Genomic DNA, 26,157 nt, shown 5'->3' with positions numbered 1-26,157 from the left:
GAGAAGAAAGAGGGGAGTCAAAATCACAAACAGAAGCACCTACGCACGTTCACGACAACTTGCGGTGACTCCACTCTTGCATCACCCTACTTGCTGATTCATGCCCCGTGGTTGGGGCATAAGTAGCTTATGAGTTGATTTAGTCACTTGTTAGTATGTCAGGCTCGCCAGAAGACTTTTGCTGGGATGACAGCAATGTAAAACAGAGCACATTTGATCTAGGCTTGTGCATAAATATAATTACGAGTTTGATATCGCAATACTGCGTTTAGTGAACATAATACATGTTTGTAGAGACTTGAAAACATGTGCAAAGACTGATAAACAAATAGAACTGAATTGTGAGATATCACGTGAAACTGTTTTTCCCCATTTCCATCCGCCCATCCATTTTATGATGAGCTTTATCCTCACATGGGTCGCGGGGGGTGCCGGAGCCTATCCCAGCTGTCTTCGGGCAGTAGGCGGACGACACCCTGAACCGCTTGTCAGCCAATCACAGGGCACACAGACACGAACAACCATCCGCACTCACACTCACACCCAGGGACAATTTAGGGTGTTCAATCAGCCTGCCATGTATGTTTTTGGAATGTGGGAGGAAACCGGAGTACCCGGAGAAGAACCATGCAGGCCCGGGGAGAACATGCAAACTCCATAGGGAGGACCCAGAATTTAACCCAGTACTTCTACACTGTGAGGTCGGCGGGCTAACCACTGGGCCAACGGGCCGCCCGTTTTTTCCCCATTTCAGTTTTCCCAATTTTTTGGGGGTGTGGCGAAAACAATGCTACAAGATACAGTTTGGAGTTCGGCATTAGTTGCCGTCCTCCACAAAAAATGAGAACCTGAGCAGGCCATAAAAAGCCAGCAAAAAAATATATATATATTTTTTCCCAGGTTGTAGCATGGTTTCAGTATTCAGTGGACAAGCACACTGCCTGAGAGCGGAGAGAACGACTTGATTTTTCACAATATTTTTAATCAATAAAATTTGGCAGGAAAGAAAGTTTCATTCTCGATGATGGTGCGTTGAGACACAAGCATCACGTGTTGCTTACCCGCAGACCGAAATAAAGGAGGAAGAAGACATTGAAGGCCATGTCGATCTGTAACGTGAAGTCTTTGTAGAAGTTCTGGCAGGATTCTATAGGGCTGCAAAATACAAAAGAGATAAACACGTTGCTCAAAGGACACTTGTGAATTGATGATTACGGTGCTCTATTTTTTTCATTTCCGACAGAGACACGCTCCCTGGATGAGTAATACGGCTGGATTCAATATCACCATATTAAAAAGAATCTTCTATATGGCACTTCTGTTTGTGTGTTTGGTCCTCCATCACAAGAAAGTGAAATGGGAGCCAAGCCAAAGAAATCGAGATTTGCAAGCTCTTATTAAGGGAACAACATTGTATTGTTTTTCCTCAATTGCAGATGCGTGGCCGGAACACCATCTTGAGGCGTCCATTGCATCTTTTATTCATTTCTTCTCAACCCATTTTTCGTGGATTGATCTAAAAAATAAAATAAAATAATAATAATAATAAAACTGAGAACTCAGACAGAATGCGACCAACTTCATTCATAGATAGAATATGCGTCAGAGCTTTTGAGATGGCTCATCGCTGGACCGTCTTAAGTGACAAGAGTTCAAAAAGCAGCAAAACATGTGACTTGATGGGGTTTTTTTTGTTTGTTTTATTAATATCATTGTTCTACCCCACTACATTCAGAAGCTGCAACAACAGATATATTTGTAGTGTGCCAAAAATAATAATAATAATTCAGGTTATTGTTAATGCAAAGCAGGAAATTATCGGTTATCGGTCAAAAATGTTCATATCGTGCATCACGACAACGAATACGTTTGTTTCTTTTATTTTCAAAAAGCCCATTATTTTTTAGGTCTATTTTTTTATGTTGCAGGATTTAAAAAAAAAACAAAAAAAAAAACGATCGAAATGATTGTATCTCATCGACAAGCCTGATTGTGGCGAAAACATAACACATGATCGTCATTGATATTGTGCAGGGAACGTCAACATTCTGATGCCATACTTCCGCGCGGGTGCTGATGTTTTGGCTAGCGACAAAGTAGGCAATGAATTCATTTTGTTTGTTACATTGGTACGTCTGAATAATTACACATGCCATCTATTGGGGGGGGGCGTATTTATTCAAGTATACAATGCACTGAGTGATTCATTGGGGCACGGCAGCAAGCAGAGCGCAGACCACCATTTGAGGAAATGCTGGATAATAAGATTCATGCAGAAAGAAGACAAATTCAGCCCGTCATCCATTCCGAAAATATCTTGCACTGCATTTTTTTGAAAGCACAAATATCCAACACGGATATCCCCCAATATGACAGACGCTCCACTCGAGAGAATCTCCTGCATCCTCCTCGCCTGTCAAGGAGGAGGCAGCCACTAACTGGATGTTTATTTTGCAAATCTGTCATAATTTCCATCCTCATGATGATTAACCATTAGTGAGTAAGCACAAAAAGCAATCACAGGCAGTCACCGTTGCATTCATCACTTGGATGTGTCCCTGCCATGATCCCTTCATCAGGAATTGGGTTTTTGTAATACATATTGATTTTTTAATTACCGTATATTCCGCACTAAAAGGCGCACCGAAAAGTCTTCCATTTTATTAAAAGCTCACAGCGCGCCTTAAAATCCGGTGTGCCTTGTGTATGGTCATTACGGTAATATGTCGACCACAAAATGGCTCCTTGCTGGACACATGCAGTAGAGCACGGAAATAGAATAGCGGCAAGAGAGTTCAACGTTAACGAGTCAATGTTATAACTTACTGTTGGTTCAGTGAACTGTGTCGCTCCTTTATTAAATACGTTTTTGTTGCAGCTACGAATAAAGGAGAGCTGTGGTGTTGGTTTTTTAAAACGCACACTTTATTAATAGTTTTCACAGTCTCAACAAATACAGGTACGTCTTTGTCCGTCTCCGTGCCTTCTCTTCTTCCGTTCGACTCGAGAGGCGTTCATGACCGCCTCCGAAAAACGTAAATTAACGATTAATTCACTGAAACTACGAAAATTGAAAATAATGCATCAAAACAGAAAATCAAGCAAGGAAATCACAAAATAAATTCTATAGCCCCCCTACAGAAATTATTATGTGATTTCCTCGTTTGTGAATACACAACAAAGGCGTAGCTCCATCTAGTGGATGCATTGTAGATTGCGTTTTATAATCCGGTGCGTCCAATATATGAAAAAAATTACAAAATAGGCCATTCATTGAAGGTGCGCCTCATAATCCAGTGTGCCTTTTGGTGTTGAAAATACGGTAGGTTTAAAATTTCGTGGGAAGAGGAGCTTAGGAAACAAACAAACAAAAAATGTCACAGATTTCATCACGTCATTTTTTTTTCTCAAAATTGTTCATGTATGGATCGCTAAATGGCTTGAGGCTTGAGTTACCGCAAAATGACCTCCAGAGGTGGATGAATGGGGCGTCGACATTTTTATCATCCAAGAAATTGGATGAATGAGTCGAGACATGCCAAAGAGGTCTTCTTGCTCCAAGAAAATGATCCAACTTTTAATTCACACTGCCCGTCTCGGGCATATCCTTAGGACTGTTCTGCTCTTTAAGAGAATGTAAAAGCCTCGCCCATGTCCAAAGAAATTACAACCACTCGCGGCTATTGTTAAAAATAAACGCTTTGATTTGGTTGAAAGGCAATTTCCCTTGTGAAGTGCAATCAGATTCTGGGCAGAGGTTAATTTGAATTTGTCGCCAAAAAGGCGTTAGCGCCAATGTTGAGAATTTTCAATTAAAGAGTCATACATCAACCCGACAAATTTCCTCTGCCATCGCATCATATAAAAAAAAAAAGTTTTCTTACAAGACCATGCGTGCACACATACACACAGATGGCGCACAGTGAAGACACCATTTGGAGTGGTCACCATGGCGTCTCCCCCCTTGGGCTCCATTCTGGCCTAATTCTGACTAACTGCTCATCTCGAGTCATATGACCCAAAGCGTTCTCGATAACCAGGGCGAGAGCATGGCAGCGTGCAGCGCGGGCTTCACTGGTTAGTCAGCTTGACTTTGCATCAGGCCGAAAGATCACATCGAAATTCTGAAAGCTTTAATTTGGCCATTATTAGAAGTCAAATGACATTAGTGACTTGAGTAAGAGAGAAGGAAAAAAAAGTCACAAAAGAGGCTGCTAAATGGCATTCAAAACATCCATCCACCCATTTTCTACAGCACTTGTCCTCAGTCGTGGGTCAGCTTGTCACCGAGTCCAGCTAATCTCACGCTTCAACAATTTTTTTAAACTTTTTTTTTTAAATCCGAGTTGGAAGTAATTTTTTCCGGATTTTTTTTGGTTGCTCCGATTATGAATCTGCCATTATTTCGCTGGCACATATTGTTTTAATAATAATATCATATGTAAGTCATATTTGATCATATTTATTAAGTAAGGGTTAGGGTCAGTAGCAGGTGCAACTTTTTTGTTTACAGTCAGCTTTTGTAGGTTAAAAAAAAGAAAATGAAAAATATCGATGTGCTCTAAAAAAAAAAAAAACAGTAAAGACTTTTTGGGAATCAGCGTCACAAATACATTGAGGCGCACATAAACCCATTTCTGGTGAAAATTTACAGTTGAACAGCGCTTTGTGGGTGAAACGCTCGCTGGCCAATCACAGGGCATGAAAAGAAACACAATAAAGTCATAAAATGGAAGTGAAATTTAAAAATAATGCTGCGAGCAGTGATGAATAGGGCCTTGAGTAGAGTTACGACTGGATGCAAAAGCCAAGCTTCAGCCCATATGCATAGGCTTGACTGATTAATGTCATCCATTTGTCTGATATGTACTGTAGTTCCCTGTCAAAATTTGAAAGCACTCAAAAAACGGCCTGTGCAGAAGCTTGTGGAAAGAGTTTCTGTGACGATTAGAAGCTCAATTGCAAACGCCAATCTTCACCAACATGTTCCACCCACACGCTATGATGAAAATGATCATCCATCTGTTAAGTATATCTCTTCAAATTTAGCAGCAATTGGATGCTTGTGCCAGCACTGAAAACAACAAATTGATCCAAAGGTAGTTTCAGGGCGTAATAGCCCACTTCCTGTACACTTTTTCGGGAGCGACTATTAGAAATACAATGATAATGGCAATATCGCAATATTAAAATTGCCACATTATCGTTGCCGTCAATATTGCCGAATATTAACTCATTCAATCCCAGCCATTTTCACTGGAGCAACCCCCTCAATCCCAGCGTTTTACTGGATTTTGACTGATCTTGCAAGGCCCACAGAATATTTGGTTCTAATGCTATATAAACATGGAGCCTACCAAAATAAAGTTTGGACTTGTTGTTTCTATCTTTTTCCATACTTCAGCAATCGGCATTACAAAATGGCTAAGTTTCATGAAAATGGTGATTCTTGGGCAAAAAAACTGAAAAAAAAGAGCTTTTTGGAAAAGCATGCATTTCAAGCACGTGAGACACCATTGCCACCTACTGGTCGCTTTTTTACATGATTTACAATGCAAACGGCTTATTCTCATTCACAGATTGCATCAGATCCTCCTCCTCTCTATGACGCAAAAAAAAAAGACTTATACGTACAAGTACATCATCGGTAGGCGGGACCTAAATTTAAAAAGATGTACAAGTACGTCTTGTGGAATGAAAGAGTTAAAAACACCACATCTGTTTCATAGGCCAGGTTATCTTCGAACCCCTGGTGGTTAGTTAATAAGTGGAGATTAATTTTGATTAGGCATGTTTTGGCCACCTCTGTCATGATAATTATATCATGAGGTTCATCGTGTGAATATATCATATCTTGATATCTGGATATCATTTACATCCCTAGCGACTTTGTGGCTGCAACCAGCTCACTGACAATGCAACCCTGGCATGGAAACAGGAGTTCAGAATGTTCAGAGAATGTTCAACATGATTAGTGAGTTTAAACTCGCTAAACAAGCAAAATTAGCACCACGAAAAGTGGATTTTCATTCTTTTTGTTGTTGTTATTGTTGCTATTTTAAACCATTTCATTTAATTTTGTTATACCTCGTATTATGTTTAAGGTCCAGGACAGCTGATGCCTAACCTGCTGATCTTTTTGGGATTCAAGGAGGCTCAACAAGTAGCTTCAACCCTTGTCATCATGGTAACAAAAGCATATTCTGTTGGCCAAGAGGTGTCTCGTTTAAACGGGGGGGGGGGGGGGGGGGGGATGAAAGGAGGAGTTTCAACATCTATGATCTTGCAGCTCCCAAAGCAACACTGCCCAAAATAATATGAACATGCGAGCATTACACTGAACACCTCGGAAACAATTATAGAAAAATGATGACAGAATTATTGCACCGGATTGCGTTATCTCATCCCGTGTCAGCATTTTCAACAGGAAACCAATGTAAGACAAGACAAAACCCCCGAATGCCGCGTTGGGTGTGTGTTGGGCGGTGGGGTGTCACTTCACACCACACAATCACATAGGATTTCTGGCCAAGAGTTGCCAACGTCCCGCGGAAAATAGCCCATGGCCCAACGCGGCTCTTATTACGCCTTTAAGCCCTGGCCACAGCCCGAGGGCTAAAGCGTGACGATGGCAAGGAGAGAGACATGCTGAAAGAAAGGCAGAAAGATGTGACATAGCGACAGTCATAGGAGGCTGTGAATCCATGTGTGTGTGTGTGTGTGTGTGTGGATGGAAATAAACGGGTCTAAATCCCGGGGATTCCAACGGTTCTATAAAAAGCTCTCGTATTCATCCACAGTTTATATTTGTGAATGCCACAAAAAAGAACCCCCCCCCCAAAAAAAAACCCCTGCCGCTTTAAATCTAACCCCCCAATGGCTGCTGCTTATTTGTGAAGCTGGAAGTGATGCACACACATTTGCATGCGCACATATGACATACAGAACACAGACTGCCCGAGGGGAACGCCACGGAGCACATTTGTCTATTTCGGGACGGAAAATGTTTCGTCACATTAAACTCCTCTGACCAAAAAAAAAACCCCCCCAATAAAACAACACACTGGCATATTTGTAAATTCTCATTTGCTCACAAGAAGCAAGAACTTAGGTTGATTATAACGCTTTAAAGATAGCCCAAAATGCCATCAGTGAGACAATAGGCTTGTGTTTGCCCTACTGTGTGTGACCTTGACAAGCTGCAGGACTGACAGCGAGGGATTTTGCCGCTCATACCATAATGCATCACCGCTAATGAATGTTTTGATTCCACGTCTGCCAAAGCAGATGTTGAAAGCGATTTAGGTCTAATCAGGAAATGTCTACCTGGAAAGAGTCTCTTCTAAGCGACTTTGCAAGAGGGTGGGCGGGTGGATGGGGGGGGGCGTCTGGGAAGCCAGGTTATTATTTAAATAATTCACTTAGGTCAAGGTAAAAATAGCGCCAACATGTACGATGGATAAACACATCAATAACTCAGAGGAGGCTAAAAAAAAACAATACAAAAGAAGATTTATTAATAGGAATACGTTGTACGGAAAATAAAAATAAAAATAGAACCTTCACTCACATTTTTGTAAAAGAGGAAAACAACGAAAAGTCCTTCTCAACCATTCTTTTTTTTATCATGACACAGGACTTAGTTATCGACGATTCTGGACAAAACCTAGAAAGAAGTACAGTATATTGATGTTTTTTGTTTTTTTCGGTGAATTAAAATAAAAAGCTCTGTGTGGTAGATTGTTTGCTTTTTTTCTTTAGTTTCTTTTCATTGGTCTTATCATTTTTGCTCATGGTAATAATAATAACAATGACAAGAATAATAATAATTATAATAGTAAAGAACAATGAACCTGCCATTTATTTCAAGAGCGGTGTAAACAGTAATAATAACCATGATACATTTTTGCACACATTTTAATTTCAAAATACAATTAAAAAAAAAAGCTGAGTCTGTGTTTTAAAGATTGGTTCATGCAGCATTCACCCTCTAGACTAAAAATAGAATTTTCCCTCTGCATTGTGGGGTGCCAGGCCTCTTTCACATCGCCATGGTGACTCTGAGTTCGCGCCCCCTCCCAAAAAAAAACTGTCCGGGCAACTGAGCGTGCAACTGCAAACTTAGCCGACTAATTAGCGACACAGGCATTGCTATCATTAGATTTTTAATTCGTGATTTCATGCAGCCCATTTGCATTTAGCAGCGAGTGAAAAACACACAGATCTCATTCGAAAACCAGTTTGGGAGAACCACATTTTACTCTGGCGCAATGTTCCATAGTGTTAGCGTAGCAGTACTTCATACGATGCTCTTTATTTGGGGTTTGGTTTCATATCAAACGGAATTAAACAAAAAAATATATATATATATATACTGTATATATATAAAAAACTTGAACCAATGTGAACCAAACCATGACCTTAAGCCCCGCCTGAAATGGAACGTTGGCATACCGTTCCACCTCCAGCATTTCCACATTGAAGCGGTTTCACTGTTCTAACCGAACCTCTGACGGTAACCATAACATCACATCATCATGTGACCAACAACGCAAGCAAGTTTCACACCCCAGCTCGATCTGTGTCAATGTGAATTGCTGTTTATCTACAAAGCCCCGTGATTGGCGGGCGACCACTTCAGGGTGTCCCCCCACCCCTTGCCCAAAGTCACCTGGGATATGTTCCAGCTCATGTGTGATCCTAATGAGGTTAGGATGTTTTAGAAAGTGGCTGGATGGATGATCAAGGTCCCCTTTCGGTATCCGGGATATCCGATTGCAGGCGCTTTGCCTCGGTTTCAAAGGGGGAGCTAAATGAACGAGTGCCATTAATAATATGTTTGTGGATTGACATTTGGGGAATGGTGTCAGCTACTAATGGTGTCCTCTGGTGTTATACGGTCATCTCTGGTCCAAATGGAGGCTCTGGTATTCTGTCCTGACCTCACTGCCAGGTACTATCAACACCCCGCGGAGGAGGTCCGTATTTAGGAGAGTCTTCGCTGCCGCAAGGTCTGCCAGGCCTCACCTCGCTCCTCGGCCATATTTCTCAGCTTACTCCATTAATTAGTCATCAGGAGCCGTTTCTGTTTCGGTGTTGACGTTGGTTACACGCTAATGATAGAGTTACAGGTGCAGCTCTTTCGATGGTGTCTCTGTCATGTTTTTTTTTTTTTTGTACCATCGGCTTAACAAGGGCGAGGAGTAGAATACAGAAGTGGAGCAGGGACGCGCCTTAAAGAGCGGCCAGCGGTGACTTTGTCCTACATTTGTCTTTATAGGTTTGATGGGCGCACCCAAGAGGAAAATGAAGCAGAGGGATGAACGGAGGTGTCCACGCTGACGGTCGTGCGGGGGAGGTGGGGGTAGCACAAACGACATCCTTCCGCTGACAACACCATCATATACTCTAACCTCTGTGTGTGTCTGTGTGTGTGTGTGTGTGTGTGTGTGTGTGCTAAAAGAGGAGCAGACAAAGCCTGAATTCAAACACGCCACGGGCGCAGATTGGAGGTAAACAAGCTTTCCGCAACAACAAACAGATGGGCGGTCATTCTCGGTGCTTACTGAAGCTTCATTCATAAACAGACCTCTGAACAACAGCATGTTTGCCAAGTTCATGACGACTACGCGAGCTCATTCGTGACAACAAGCAATTAAGCCTTTTAAAACAAAGTCCATACCCGCTTTTTTTCGGATTTGTTGTGGTCGTATGGCACTGCCGCGTGTCCTATGGCATGTTGGCCACTAAAACAACATTGACTCATGCGGAGGGCCGCGATGATTGCGAAGAAAGAGAAAGGCGAGCAGGCCCGCGGTGACTGCAACACACAGCCGTCAATATTTAGAAGGGTAATCGCAATCATTAAAGGTTTGAGGTAGAAGTCTGTAATCATCGATTTGTTTTTTCTTCCGCTCCTGTTGACGTTCCTTTTCAGCGGAGGTAAATGAGGTGGTTTATTTTTAGAAGCTACGTGAGCGCGAGTTAATTGAATTATGCCCTGTGGTCTAATGCTACCGCTTCGACGTCTTCTTCACGCATCCTCGCGCACGCAACACCTCACGGCAGGTAATAAGGAGGCAAGAATTGCCACATTGTGGATCACGGCGAGAATACTTGACGGAAACGAACGAGATGCTGCAGGATTGGTGTGACAGCTCGTGAGTAGGTGACAAGCCCGAGTGATAACGGACAGCCATTTGTGCCGTCCTTAAGTGATGCATTTTGGATGAGTTTGACGTTGGCAGCGTGGGTTGCCTTTGGCCAGCCGGTACACATTGAATCGAGCGTAATACAGCAAATCCTTATCAAGAGACTCTCGAGTTTCAGTCAGGTGTGTCGAAAACGTAGCATAAAAATTACACAAGCTGTGCCGTGATTACAATGTAGAAAAGCCCTCAGTTTGTACAAGCTGCTCTAGTTTGATAAGAATTCCCCAGTGAGGCAGCCTGAGTTATTCACAATGCCAAGCGTCGAGGTGGGGTTTGGGGGCAATATGGACTGCCGCGCTGACGGCTTAGGCGATGCCTCTGATGCGGGGAGGCAATACGTTGAAACTGTAACATACTGGCCCAATGTATATACACCCGCTGGCCACAATATTAGAGCTGGCATCGAAGTAAAAGGTGTTTCTAACATGCTGGTAGCCTTATTTAGTGGACCACAACAAAAATGTTAGCGTGTCAAGCAAGCGTGTCGAGCGTTCCAAGAACAACGTACATAAGATAAGATAAGAAAACCTTTATTAGTCTCGCAATGGAGAAATTCCCAATTCACAGCAGCAAAGTTATGAAAGGAAGAAGTAGAACAACAAAATATAGGAGCTGCTGGAAAGGCAGCCACTCTCGCGGCGCCATATTGCATCCGCATTTAATGCCATCTTCAGTTGGTGTTAATGTAACATTTCACTTTCTTGAAACAAATTGCTTTACTCCAACAGTTTTACGAACTGAATCCCCGTGAAGTTGCACAATTTGAAATTGTGTGATGGGTGTGCCTCCCAGCTGCTTGTATTCGACCTTACAAGTACCATAGATCAGTGATTCGCAACCAGTGAGCCGTGAGATGATCCAAATCTACTTAATTGGTCAGAAGATGACTATTTATTTACGAATAATGCATCCTTGTTCATCGATCTATGCTAGTGCCATATAGTGAAAGGCAATGCTGTTTGGTTACATGGTAGAAGTTATTTAATTGGCCTGTGTGTTTACTTTGATGACATTTTTTTTTTTTTTTTGCATGGTGCGCCTGAGGTTTTTCTCTTGCGAAATATGTCTCGGTTCATTAGAATGGGAAATACTGCCACAGAATGATAGACTGTTCCCTCCATGCAAATGAAATAAGCATGGTGAAGTGCAAATGCCGCCTTCTTTGACGTTCGCCCTCGGGGCTAGGACTGACAACATTTACAGGACTAAATGACTGCATGCACTCGACAGCCAGTGGATTTGCAGTCAAACAAAACATGAGCATCTACGACTACTTGCACAGAGCACAAATATCTCCACAGTGCAAGATTTATCAAGCATGTTCATTTTGCAGCCATTTCGAGCCCACTGCCAAGTTTTACCCCTCCATCTAAGCTTATTTGGATCTCTCGAGAATTTAAATCTTCAAAAAAACAAAAACAAACAAGGGAGGACTTTTGGGAGTGGATAACACTGCAGTGGTTGTCGGAGGGCTGCCAGGCCCGCAATGTGACGCTGGGTGACTGCCAACCAGGGAGATGCACCAACTGGCAACACACGCCCGTCTCACTTATTCATCCACACACAACTAAGCAAGATCCTCCACACGCATACAGTATCTCCCCTGTCTCTGTTGCCATGGAAACTGACATGCCTTCCATTGACAAGACGTAGCCCCGCGTGTGCGCGCACGTGTCTGAGTGTGTAAATATGAGCATTTGCATTTCAGAGACTTCACGTATGATTCATTCGCAGTATGTAGGGCAATGTCGACGCAAGTCATGTTTATTTTACTTTGCGTGGCTCCATAAATGGGGAATATCATTCGAAATATCTCCAAGGAAGTATGAGATACTTACTCTGAGGAGTCTATAAAGTATATTCCAAGGGCCCCGATGCTGAGTGCAAATACCAACACCACCTGAGGAGACAGGAGAGACGAGTAAACGATTAACAAGCGATATTGGTGTACATCAGGATGTTATATTCAGATACTGTTGACGCGACACGTAATTAAACATCGTCTCGTCATGTTCGGGTTGCAAACTGATGTACGCCTTAAAGTCGGCTCAAAATAACGAACGCTCGCCTTCATGTCAGCAAATACAAGTGCTTTGGGGTGCTATCAAGTGTTGACAAAATGATAATTGCATGGGCTGGATTAAACATGGTTGTATAAGGTTGCAGATAGGACATAAATAACGACAAGGTGATGCACCGAGTAGCACAAACATCAAACCAGGGCTCGAAAAATCTTCCGACCCAAATGAGTGCTCTCATCATCACCACAATGTCGGTGCAATCATCTTACCAAAGAGCTGAACCCGTACGGCAGTGGTGCACAGTAGTCTCCAATTCAACCCATTCAACAATAGGAACAAACTGTGCTGCCTAACGGTGCCATTTATTATTGATGACGGAGCTTGATTACTTTCATGCGACGGCCCTTTAGATGGATCTGACACATTGTGCTCGAGTTATTCAGCACTTGGCTTACGTTTTTTTTTTGTTTTTTTGTTTTTTAATGGATTTAAGATGCTTGAATGCAGCACGATAGCCATCCCTGGGCAGCAGTGTTGAGCACGGTAGAATGACAGTTACAAGTGCGACACATCATTGACTTCCCACAAAAAAGGAAAATGGGGAGGCTGAAGATGAAAAAACGGAGAAAAGGCGATTAGGAAGCTAGTGGGTGGCACGATACCATCGTCAAGTTATTGGGTGATCCGTAAAACCAAAAGGAACCCACTGTCACTTGAGAGAAAAAAAAAACATGTCAAGATGTCCATCTGTCAAACTAACAGCCTTGCTAATGTTGAACGGAGAAATCACCTCATAAATAATTACTGCATTAATGAAAGTTGTTCCAGGAACATTGCTAATTCCCAAATCAGAATTTCATAGAATAATGTTATTAGTTTTCAATTTGTAAAAATAAATATATACAGTATGCTGTACTGAAAAAAAAATATTCTGTTCAAACAAAATACAATAATGATATATGCATACACACACACACACACACACACAAAATAACTGTGTCAGAAAATTACGATTTCTCAATTTTGCACCAATGTTGACAGTTCCCACATTCCCGGCTGTCAGAAAATTAATTTTTCTGACAGCCGGGAATGTGGGAACTGTCAACATTGGTGCAAAATAAATAAATAAACACATACATTTAAAAAAATAAGAAAATCTAACATGCCTTGTCTGATATCCATCAGTGCACAGACATTTTAATAATTTAATAATTCTCGGGACATCCTGTTTCTCTCACACTGTTCTTCATTTGATAATTTTGCACTCCACATTGACTGACGTGCCCTTGAATTTAGGCCACTGTGTGAGTATAAAGGTTACGCAGGGTTGAGGAAGAGAGGGACCGAAGGAGAAGGAACAATTGGCGCTCGCCATCGTGGTCGCCGTCTAAAAAAGCCAGCGATGAGCCGAAGAGATAAAACGCGTCATCATCTTAAACTGACCTAGTTATTCAGCTGTGAAGAACCCACCTCGCCATCCCCCATCGTGCATTCGCTATATCGTGCAAGAGCCAACGCAAAAGGGGAAACCTTTCAGAGTATTTTTAAGGCAGACGGGCATCCCCCTCCCAGTTAAAAACCCGATATGTAAGATGAAAACAGTAGCAGTAGCGGGTGCGACTACGGCGCGGTCCAAACAAATGTCGAAAAGAATCACATTTCTGCTTTTTTCTTAATAACGCCATGATTGGCTTCCATTCATCCGTCCCATGCTATATTTAACGTGAGACACTAAATCACTTGAGCAAACGTTACCCTGGTACTGGATATGTTGAGGATGGCGGCGACAAAGGTGTGTGTTTGCTTACGTGTCTGTGAAAGTGTCGGGTTCTGGCATTGCAAGCTAAAGGGCTAAAGGTGGCAGCTCTCATATGAACAACAGCAGAATTGTGAACACATGACAACATGTATTAAACCCATGAGAGGCTGAAGCTCTCACTTGATTTGGCAGTCTGTGGGATTATCACGGCTCGCACGTGGAAGTCATTCCAAATGGACCGAAAACTGAGCCAGCATGGAACACTTAGTCCTCCGAGAGCGATCTTACAGAGTCATTTCTGGCCGTGGGTTCTTGAGACTTTCTTGTCGCTCTAGTTGTGAAAGACATGTCTTACCAAATTGCATTATGCTAACCCAAACAGTCTACAAGCACTCAATAAATGCACCAAAACCAAGGTAATAGCCAGATGTGTTGTTTTAGGACCGCACATTTGTTTCAGTGGCTTCAGCAAACAATAAACAAAGGCTAAATGTGTGTATTGAGGATTAAAAAAAAAAAGCTTTTGTGGCATATGTGGGGCGGCCAGGTGACCCAGTGGTTTGCGCGTCGACCTCGCAGTGCAGTTCTCTGGCCTTCCTGTGTGGCGTTTGCATGTTCTCCCCGAGCCTGCGTGGCTTTTCTCCGGGTGCTCCAGTTTCCTCCCACATTCCCAAATCATGCATGGCAGGCTGATTGAACACTCTAAATTGTCCCTAGATGTGAGTGTGAGTGTGGATGGTTGTTCGTCGCTGTGTGCCCTGCGATTGGCTGACAACTGGTTCAGGGTGTCCCCTGCCTATGCCCGAAAACAGCTGAGATAAGCTCCAGCACGCCCCGCGACACTTGTGAAGATAAAGCGGATTAGAAAATGGATCGATGGATGGAGTAGCATATGTTGATGGTCTGTATCAGTACACACTCCTTGGCTTGAAATGGCAGGAGTCTGGAGACACAAGATGCAGCAATGACCTGACAACGCTGTTAGGAAAAGCACACTTTGTATTCCGGTCACACGTGGGCATAACTCAGCCCTTCAACTGCCGAATCGTGCTGTGCAACACATGAAGCACAAGCATACCAATTGATAGCAGAGTGTCGTTGTTGGTTTTAACAAATCGTTCCCATTTCAGAATAAGAACATCTTTGGGAAAGTTCAATTCATTCCCTTGGAATCAAAGACTTTGATGACAATGAGGTCCCAGGCTGTGCGAATGCTGGATTTGGTGTCTATCTGAATGCTTAAGCTCCACTTAATTTTGTGATTCTCTTCCAAGTAAAACATTTTAATGATGCATAACTGTCAAGCAAAGGGGCCCAATTATATGCCGGCAGGCACCACAACTCCAAACTAATGAGAGGAGCAAACAACAAAGTGCAGGAAACAATGGCAAGAGCGCAATGCTACATTCGAATAGCAGTCACTTTTGGTGTGCTAACAAATGGAAATGCTGAAGTCCACAACCACTCGTAATATTAATTCTCTCCACTCAGATCAATGCCAATCTTCACCCTTCAACATTTACAGTACAGTGGTGCCGCTGCTTACGAATGTCTCTTCATATGAAATTTTCAAGTTACAAAATGCCTCAACAGGAAAATATTGCCTCTTGTTACGGAAGAAATTTCAAGATACGAAAGGTAAAAATACTGTATGGAGTGCTAATCGCAGCTCCCAGTTTTCGGAACACAACATACTCATAGCTGCTCTGCCATTGGCTATTACCGAGCATCAGCCTGGCATCCCAGAGGGACTTCTACCCTATGTGTCTCTGTGTGTAGATAGACAGATATGTGTCAATGCAGCGTCCACGTCATTCGCCCCCCGGGCCATGAGGTTCTCGGATAGTTTTACGTAAATGTGAATCACCCAGAAAAAGTGTACACCAGTCTGGCGATCGCTCACTATGCTGATGTTTGCGTTGGACATTTTTGAAGGATTGTCAAAAGCCGACAAAAGCAAATGTCCTTGGATTAGTTCTTTACAAAACGCCAGGCAAAAAACACGTCTGAGAGAGAACATGGAGCGAAGAAGGCACAAAACGATGATTTTTTAAAAGTTAAATGACCATCATTTTTATTCTTGACTCTATTCTTTGTTTTTTTTTACATTATGCACGACTCTCATTTATTGTGCAATAATCTAATTGTAATTTGTTACATATTTTGATGTATTTTTATGCTTGAGGAAACATTTGTCAGAATTTTAGAGGGGGCTTGGAACGAATTAGGGCATTTACATGGAAAACGCGTCTCTACTTACAAATTGTTCTAGTTAAGAAATTTCTTCCAGAACCAATTAATTTCGTAAATAGAGTACCACTGTATGTCCTCAAATAATGGCCGTCCCAACTAATACTTATTAGACACCAGGCCCTGTAACTTAACAATCTTCAATGGGCCAGGTTGAATGTTGTTGCTAACAAAAGCAGAGGCACCTACCAAAGAACATAAACGCACTCTCTGTTGACTTCAAGTATGAGGTTTTACCACGTGTTCCATGCGTAGTATGACAAAGCATCTTCCATAAAGTGAAAACGGACTAGTTCATGGCAGGAAGCATTCTTGTAGACGCTAATGTGATTACTCCACAATGTGTGTTCGTTTCTGTTTGAGGCGTTACGTAATTCATATCTCACTCAAGATATGATTTGTGCATAGTTCTACATAAAAGTCAATCATTTTACTCTTCGTGACTGCTCACCTGGTACCTAACTACTATTTGGATTCTGAAACACGTGAGCATTGCACATCTGGTAAGGTAATACCACTGGCAGAGTGCTACGCTCTGATGCATGAAAATCCAAACAGTGGTGTGAAATGCAACACCGTAAGAGCGCCGACGCTAATTAAAATGAACTTTGGCATCGGCATCAGGACAGGTGTAAAGTGGCGAGCCAAATTGTGAAGACCTGGGGAGGAGGTTGCGGTCCGGTCGGAGTCAACACGTGTGGATCGTATGCTGTCAGAACAGAAACGTTCCGTTTTCAAGCCACTGACTTTCACATATTGAGAAAATCCCAGGGCCGTTTTGGGACAAACAATATAGCCCCTCTGAGTCAAATAAAATTTCGAAAAGTGCAACTTCAGTTGTGATTGTACCTTGAAGTAGCCCTTTTCCTGTCAGTACACAACACCTATCATATGCATGACCGTAAAAGAAATCATAATCCATCACTCAGCTTCCACTTCAGATATCAAACAGAACATTACTGTCCGAGCCTGACAGCAATGCCATCATATAAAGCGACCATTACAGTTGGACCTCTGCAATTTGCTTCATTTAACCTCGGTGGCCTCGATGAGACGGATGCCGAGTTATTGTTGTACCTCAGCAACAGTACCATTGATTGATGGGCGGGATGGCGTAGTGGCCCGGTGAGGAGGGAAGCCACTCAGGTCTGACAAGCTGACAGTTTCTAAAATGAACATCTGTCAGCTGGAGATGGCTGGGGGTGAGATGAGTGGGAAAGAAGCAAACAGACAGGACAAGCTCTCCTCTAAAAGTTACTCCATCAGCATCAGAGCCGATATATTTAACATTTTCATGTTCAGACACATATTTCAGGTATGAAAATGTAGTCTTAAATTGTTTTGAACTACGTGTGGCATATTATTTTCCTTTGTTTTTTTTCTCGATTAATTGTTTCAGTTCGTTAGCATCCATATGTAGCCGCCCAGGTGATTTGAGTTAACTCTAGTCCGCTTGCAGAGTCTGGATTAGCTCATATTTCTGTATGTTTTCGCTCATTTTGTAATCCAACTGAAACTCGACCTGTAGCATGTTTCTCATGTAGCATAAATGTGGCTCTTATTGCTACAAGCTAAAAAGTTTTAACGTTATTGTTGGAGATGTATAGCCATTGGTTTAATGTTACATAATAAACAACCACCACAAGCTACCTTGTGGCCACATATCTACCGTTCAACGAAAATCAAGCATAAGGTTTTATCCTTCATTTCAGTGGAGCGAAAATGTGCCTATATCACATCTTTTCTTTCTCCCGGGTCCCGTGCAAAGCGTGATCATTAATGGTTCACTTTTACACAGAGGTTATTTTGCCGCAAATCGCTCCCTACTGACAGAGCGTTATTTTGCCATGATTCGTACGAAAACTGGCCATCAAGCCTTATTTTGCCGTGAATCTCGCGAGAACTTGGTCGAAAGAGTGGTAATCGATGACAAGAAATCATATATTCATTTTCGCCTGTTCTTTGCTCTTGAACTAAAATGTCCAGAGATCTTAGCCCTGGTTGTATTGAAAGGGATCATCCGGCTGGGAGGGTCCAAGTTTCACGAACAAGGTTGGGAAAAGCTGTATTGGACACTTGAAGTAAAGGTCGACCTCCTTTAAAGGCTACCTACGATTCACACATTTCCCGTTCCCAGGAATCAATTGTGTGGTCATGACCTTGAAGGTTTTTCGTCGATTCCAAAATGACAAAAAGAAGTGAAGCCATGCCACGAGGGGCCAGAGGAGATAAAAGTCGGAGATGACGGCGGGAGATGGACTGATGAGGAATATTGGAGAGACGCCCCCGGTGGGATGTGACGAGCATGAAGAGGACGCAGAAAATGGCTCGTGGCACAGACAGAATGAGAGCAGCTGAATAGAAAGATGGGTGGAGAGTATTAGAGCACGTCCTCTAAGGCACAGCGCAAGCTTAAATGCCACAGCGTGTGCACGTCTGCGCACACGCTTCCGCTCTCTTTGCGTGTCTGTATCATGGATACATCTTCAGCCACGCCATCTTCCACCTTTGTGCCGCCTGTGTGTGAGCGTTGTGTCCGTGGGACAGAAGGGAGGAGGGACCCCTACCGCGATTATACCAGCACGAAGAAGATGAGAGGATGCATGTGACCAGCCTGCAAAGAGCTGGCTGCTGCCACGACACGGAGCTGATATGATGCCATTATGCAGATGCACTGTAGCTGCGGGCTTCTATTATTTCCAGTCAAAGTGTTCAGCCGTGACAGCCGTGCCAGCACAGTAAGATAGCGATGTATTTAAGACTTAACGCGGGGCGTATTTCAAGGCAGTTCAAGGGCTAGATCCTATTGACAATACAGTAGTTGTTGCTGGGACCAACAAGAGCCGCAAGATTCCTTCCAAATGTATTGTTTTTCGGAACTAAACCCATCCATCCATCCGTCCATCCATTTTCTAATCCGCTTATCCTCACAAGGGTCGCGGGGGGTGCCGGAGCCTAACCCAGCCGTCTTCGGGCAGTAGGCGGGGGACACCCTGAACCGGTTGCCAGCCAATCGCAGGGCATACAGAGATGAACAACCATCCGCGCTCACACTCACACCTCGGGACAATTTAGAGTGCTCAATCAGCCTGTCATGCATGTTTTTGGAATGTGGGAGGAATCGGAGTACCCGGAGAAAACCCACGCAGGCACAGGGAGAACATGCAAACTCCACACAGGGAGGCCGGAGTTGGAATTGAACCCGGTACCTCTGCACTGTGAGGTCGCTAACCACTGGACCACTGGGCCACCTTTGAACTAAAGCCGTTTTACTTTATTCTAATAGCAAGCACCAAGAATGTGCAAAAACTTATTTTCTTAGGGCAATATAAATTTACATGTTGGTGACTAATCCAGGGTGTACCGCGCCTCTCGCCCGATGTCAACTGGGATGAGCTCCAGCTCACCCGCAACCTTAAAACAAAAAAAGATCAGCGTTATCGAAATAAATACATGGAGGAAATCTGAAAGTCTCTTCTGAGAGGGTGAGCTGATCTCTTGCAAATGAGCCACTCACGCCTTGGAACACTTAATACACTTTCATGACATCGGGGGCAGGATAAATTAAATCTGACATAACTTGTTGGCTGCCAAGAATTGTTGCCTGAAAGATCCAAACAGTGAACAGCAACAGAAACTACACTTTGGTGTTGGAACTTATTTTTGAAATGTATACAGTAATCCTATAACATTTATACCACCTCCATATACTTTAATTGGCAACACATTGTGCTTTAATTCCAACACTAATTCATTGCCGGAAGAAAATTGCAGCAAGCTTGGCATTTATACAAAAAGCACCACCTCTCATCCCATTAGTAGTCGTCTCACGCTAAGAAAAATGAGACGAGAGGAAGTTTGGTGTCATTGTGTAGTGCTTTTTGTCTCCATCTGTTCAGTTGGTGATAATGCATTCAGGTCACTCCGCAGTTGTCCAAGGGACATTACTGCCCCGCTATCCTATTATGTCACTTTAATCATGCCTTAAATCATACTGCCATACTTAATGATGTCAAATTTTTATCACACCGATGCCATTTACATTAAAATGTGCAATTACCTTGGCCGATGCATATTGCAGAATCCGGCAGTGGATTTGACTGCTAAAAGTGCAGTCACGTTAGATTAAAAACATCATTCCGTTCTTCGAGCATTTTTACAGAAGCTTTTTTTCTGTCTCCGCCCTCTCCAAGGGAGTGTACGTTTCATCTCTGAGGAGAAGCGGCAGTGACACTATCTTTATCTAATTAAATCGAGGTTTCGTTTAATTTCCTGAAGGTTAATGAGAAGTTTATCATCCGCGTCAAAGCCCACTTTCGCTCGGCACCGTTGTGTAGTGGCTGCTGATAAGGTGGGTCGCTCGCTCCCCAAGCAGCAAGGTTAAACCCGAGACTGGGATCTGCAAGGGCAAGGAAGGCAAGGCTGTATTAGTATTCTTTGCTTGTTGAACAGGTATGTGTACAGCCCCCTTCCTCCTCTGTTGCCACATCAGATCGATCAAGCCTTATGTACAGCTGTCAAGAGAACTTGGTCAATACGGTGGGGTAGATTCCTGCCACCTGACATGAATGACCTTAACTCCTCTTTGGTACCACCGCCGAGACACACACACACAGCTTCTTACTTTCACCAAGCTTCCAGCAAATGGAGCCGAGAACTGAGCTCCTTCATGTAATATTTAAAATAAAAAAAAATAAAAAAAGCTGAAAGATTTCATCACCACTAATCAGGTCCACCATATGCTCTCAAAGGCTGAAGATATGAATGGAAGCTTAATTTGCAAACTGTCTCCTTTGCCCGTTGGGGTATATACCGCGTTATTAATTGCGCTTTAGTCGCACACTTATTAATTCCGGAGATAATTAATAGTCTCACTGGCAGAGCTAATTCCAACATAAATTCTATTTTAAACCCACATTTTTTTGGACAGTGTACATCTTCAAATAGAACCTATCATTAAAGGAGGTGAAGAGCCATCACAGGCAAGAGCCCCGACTTCCATTAAGAGGACACCGAGCGCAGCTCCACTTCAATGTCCATTAGCTCCACCTCTCACCTTTGCTTTGATGCTGGCGTGATTGATTGTTGACCAGCGGTGACGCCAGTGATTGCTGTTCAATACCCAACACGCACCTCGGTGGAAAGTTCAACCGTCTTGCCGTCTGCAAGGCAATTAGTTCCTCGGAGACGAGAGGATTTTATAAGTTTTGTGTCAGGCCAGTCTGACATCAACACGGGATGCAATAATAAAGTCGTTATATCTGCTGTACCTACAGCGCAATCTTAAAAGATACAATATACATACAGTTGTATCAAACGTATGGCGTTAACCATGTAATAATGAGCAAGTGAAGTACAGTACAACCGTCAAAGCCGAAAATATTTTCTTTGCTTCTTTTAACCCTTTTCTACTCTTATTTTAAATATCCACTAGCTTAGCTCTCATCTCCAATGCGCTGTTCTTTTAGATGCTACCTTCACATGTTTGTAATTCTCATTCAACCTGGATACTAATTTTAGCTGTATAAGCTTGCATCCATCCTTCTTGAGTGACACAAGTATTTAAATAAATAAAAAAAAGAGTCACGGATGTACCACAGGCCCGTGCCTACACATTCAAGCCGTCAACTCCAAGATGCTTCTGCGGCGCTCTTAATGCAGCGGTGGCAACAAATATGAGACCACAAACAAAGCCCGGCATGTATACTACCGTAGCGACTTGATGGAACTGCAGGAATGTCACAGAGGAAACTCAATTTGGCTGCCTTATGGTCACAATACAACCCTTGTAAACCCAGGGTCATTTGTAAATAATGACACGTACAATGCAAAAGCGTTCTTGGGCTATCTGGAGATACCAATGTTTAAATAAACAACAACAAAAAAACACCGCTCCACAAGGCAAGAGAGCACTCCCATTAGATTGCTTGGTGTGGATTTTGGGCTTGCTGATGACACTGATGAGCCATGATGTGGAGTTTAGACTCAACGTTGATTTTGGCAAACACAATTGTGTGGTTGTCCCTCTAAATGACACCTTAGTCCAAGTAGTCACTGCTTACGTCATCCACTTGAATCAAAAAGTGCCTCTCATATTCCTATGAGCAAAAAAAATCAAACTAACTATAATTATCTCACCTCATAAATGCTATCATTCACACATGGACGTTAAAGTGATGACTGCAGAGCTCATTATAACTTTGTTGCAAACCAAAACAGCAGCTTGGATGCAAGTAAACAGTTTCAAGTGCGGAAAACAAATTCCCTGCGCGACAATCATAACGATTTCACATTTCATGGAGACAGCCTGTTTAACATCGTTGACTTTTCCAGAAGAGCTTAACATGAGATGGTGTGGGTGGCCATTTTTATTCTTTGGGGATCTAACCTACATGCAAATGTAGCCTCTATTGCCCTTTTCACTTGTTTTCGAATAGAATTGTGTTTACCTTCTCTTTATTTGATCTGTCAAATCTAATATTTCCAAGGAAGAAGATTCATTACAGACACCAAAAACTGTTGAAAATGAACACACGTGACGCCATTCTGCTACTTCAGTGGAGGCGTGGAAGTCTATACTGATGCAATTGAAGACCATTTTCAGTGAGCAAAAGGGGCAACACATCATTACTTAGCATTTTGCCAGACTCCAAATATGAAAACTCTGGGGCTAAAACTGACCTGAAGAGACATCCTATTACCGATATTTGTTTTGGGAGGGAGAGAAAAATGATTGTTCCGGTAAAATCAGGTTTCCTTTATAGAAATGGATTTTTCTGTCAAATTTCTTCTCTGAAATCTGAAAACTGAGATGGATTCACCTAGTTGTACACTGTATGTGCAGAAGCATTGATCTGGATGGAGGAAAATATAGCAGAGTCCATTCCTCCGAGGACAGTTTGTGAGGTGACTTATGTTGGACCTCACACTCTGTGTTGTAGTGCATCTCACATATGGGAACAGAAGTGGTTAAGAGTCAGGATTCCCTGGTGCAACTGAGAGGGTGATGCTGCATCCAAGAAAAATAAGGATGTTGGAAATATCCAACCTCCGTCCAGGTAAAGTGCAATGGAACACTTAAATGTCAGAATTCCGATGTATATATTGATGTCAAAATCAGATGCCAAATGTGCTCATGTGGCTAAGCGGGACAGAAAACAGAGGGATCGATGGATATTTATCTGTGTTTATCAATTATACTTGATCTAACATTTGTCCCGACCATACATTCACGGTGGTTGTCAGTCACGGTTTGTGTTCGCTTCCAACCGCAAAGTTTTAACGTCAAGCTTCATCGGCTATGATCTACCCACGTTCCTAAGTAGCAGCACTCACCCAAGACTTGATCAATAAATCCATTCACATGTGAGTCGCAATACATTTGTCCATACAGTCTCACGCACAACTGAGCTTGTTACGTCAACCCTTGTCTTCCTGCCAATGATCGAATGGAAAGTATGAGCAGCAGGGCCGGTGGCAGAGGTGATATGTTTCAGGGAGGCTGAGAGGCTATCCCGTCCCAGGGTACAGCATAGCAGTGGGGGTAAACGGATGTGAAACCTGGCTAAACAGATGGTACAGATTTTGCTGACGTCACTGAATAGCACTGCATAGAGCCACGGGTGAGGTCAGCACATATTGAACAAAATCGGAAATCCCTTTTACCCAGGGGTAAAAGCGGATTTAAATGGAACACTTGCAATTTGGCTACGGTTGTCACGAAGGACGGGCAATTACCGATACCGCGTTTCGGTATCGTGCTGATACCTGGCCCTTACGTCAAATCAATAATTCTCCGAAATGAGCCTTTATCCAAACACAGCCTAAGACTCAACAACGGAGCTCAAGCCATCAATATAAACCGCACTGATAAGAGTTGGCTTTGGTTGCCTCCATTGTATGTTTTATGTGAATTGGGGCAATGTATCCTCTCACCGGCCGTAGCGCCAAAAATAACCTGTCCGCCCTATAAAGGAGAGGTAGGGATGCAGTGAGCCCCATCACCATGCACCCAATCCCTTCACTCCCACACTGCCTGTCTCTCTCTTTGCATGACTCAGACCTGCTGATGTATATAGAGGCTGAGCCAGATGGAGAAGTGGAGGCAGCAGCTGACTTGCAGCATTAAAAGCCTTAACCATGGGGAAAAAAAAAGTTGAATATTAACAAGGTGGTGCTAAATCAGTCCCCAAAGGGATTTTATATTTTTTTTAATAAAAGTTCACCCGCTGTGGGACGATGGTACTCTGACTGAGTGACAGTGCCAGACCTGGGATGAGCTAAAAGGGATTTCCTCCTCAAAGAGTTTCAAGGTCATTTTACTGTCATTCAGTGGAAATGGATAATGAGGGGGGGGGGGGGGGGGGGAGCATTGGCTTCTCATTTCCTTATGAAGGATGGGAAACGGCGCTTGAGGGAATATCAAAAATGTTGTGAGTGGGTGTTCAGTGCGTGAGTTGGTCAAAAACACTTGCTGGTGACTGAAATTGAAAAACAAGGACAGAAAGTGTTTTGTTGGCAGTAATATAGCCTGGAATTGAAAAATGAATCATCTCATGTTATGGATATTTTATCATTCGGCGTGTGGCATCATATTAAAGAATAATATGATCCCGGTTTCACTGAAGTCATGTTTTTCAACCTATGAGGAAATTATATTCATGTACACTCGCAGGCAAAATTTGGACACGCCTTCTTGCGCTGTTCAATGACAAACTGTAACAAACCTTTGACAGGTAATGTGTGTTTGTTTGTGTTTTTATGTATGTTGGCAGTATATTCCTTTTTGGGAGAATTGTATTTGGCTTTGCAGCAAAAAAAACTCCAATCCGAATTTGAAGCATACACAGTATTGCCACTGGCTACAGCTTGTAAATGCAAATATCTAACCAGACAATCACATGGGATCAATTTGGCACAATGAGTCCTGGTGGTCAAGATAATCTCCTCTAATCTATGTTTCAATTAATCTTCACAATAAGGAACACAATGTATTTGACAAACTAGTAATGGACTGTGATTTTGACAAACGTGCATAAGTTAAGGGGCTATGTCCTCCTCCAAATACTGCAGAGTTCATAGGAGGATAGTCAAACTGCTTTGAGCTGATAAAAAGGCAATTATAACTCAATGATATCATATTACGCCAAGGAGTGCATGTCACAACTTGCCAAGATATGCGACAGTAACAGGACACCACACTACTGTCAGTTAAGAATAGCGTGATGCCAAGACGAACTAAATTGGTCAAAAGACAAGTGACTGAAGACGCACGACTACTAAGCTAACAGTCAAGTACACAAAATGAAAGCATTGATAAATATTGCACGGTCATGCTGTGTTGGCTTTTCCTTGTCTAAAAAACAGTCTGTCTTCTAGTTGTTACTTCCAGCAGGGTAACACCGAACACTAAAATAATGGCACACTGGATTCTCAAACATGACAGCGGCCTCCAAAAATCAGACTGTGAAGATGGACAATTTATGCCTCAACTTGGATCTCTGGGGAAGACATTTTTTTCCAGCATCTTGTTGGACCATGCCATCAAGAATACAATATTTCGTAAAGGTTAGCCATCTCATGATTGTTGTCAATATTTGGGTTCAGGTCTGTCTTGACAAGAAAAGAGATGATTGGGTTTCGGAGAAGCACTGCAGAGACACCACTGACCCCGGCAGCAGGGATTTAGTGGCCTGAATAGCTTTGCGTTAGAATTAATTGACAGCCTGTTGGGTTGTACAGAGCCCCGTGCCACCGGGTTGAATGTCAAAGGTTGACATGTTGCTACTGGATAGATGACCCAGGTGTAGAATTTGTTTGCATCACAGGTCTTACAGAGGGCAGTGGCAAGGTTAGAGCAAGTGTCGAGCAAGTGACGTGAACGTGGTGCGGCAAAGCCGCAGAGACAGCACTTCCC

At 42.8% G+C, this 26,157-nt stretch overlaps 1 protein-coding gene across 20 annotated transcripts in view; it reads right to left on the bottom strand.

Moving 5' to 3' along the window:
• The window catches only part of kcnma1a (potassium large conductance calcium-activated channel, subfamily M, alpha member 1a), a 141,269-nt gene that overhangs the window by 65,832 nt on the left and 49,280 nt on the right, over nt 1-26,157 (bottom strand). For all 20 annotated transcript variants that reach the window (XM_086122590.1, XM_086122589.1, XM_086122570.1 and 17 more), the window contains exons 3-4: nt 12,050-12,111; nt 1,062-1,155 (exon numbers count right to left, since the gene is read on the bottom strand). In XM_086122590.1, coding sequence (XP_085978716.1) covers nt 1,062-1,155; nt 12,050-12,111 — 156 coding nt within the window. The remainder of the gene's footprint in view (nt 1-1,061; nt 1,156-12,049; nt 12,112-26,157) is intronic.

This window comes from Hippocampus guttulatus, chromosome 10, assembly GCF_054856545.1.
Source record: "Hippocampus guttulatus isolate MCC_2025c chromosome 10, RoL_Hgut_1.0, whole genome shotgun sequence".
In the NCBI taxonomy this organism is placed as follows: Eukaryota; Metazoa; Chordata; class Actinopteri; order Syngnathiformes; family Syngnathidae; genus Hippocampus; species Hippocampus guttulatus.
Note: the sequence above shows the minus strand (reverse complement) of the source record. Positions and strands in the feature narration are given on the sequence as shown.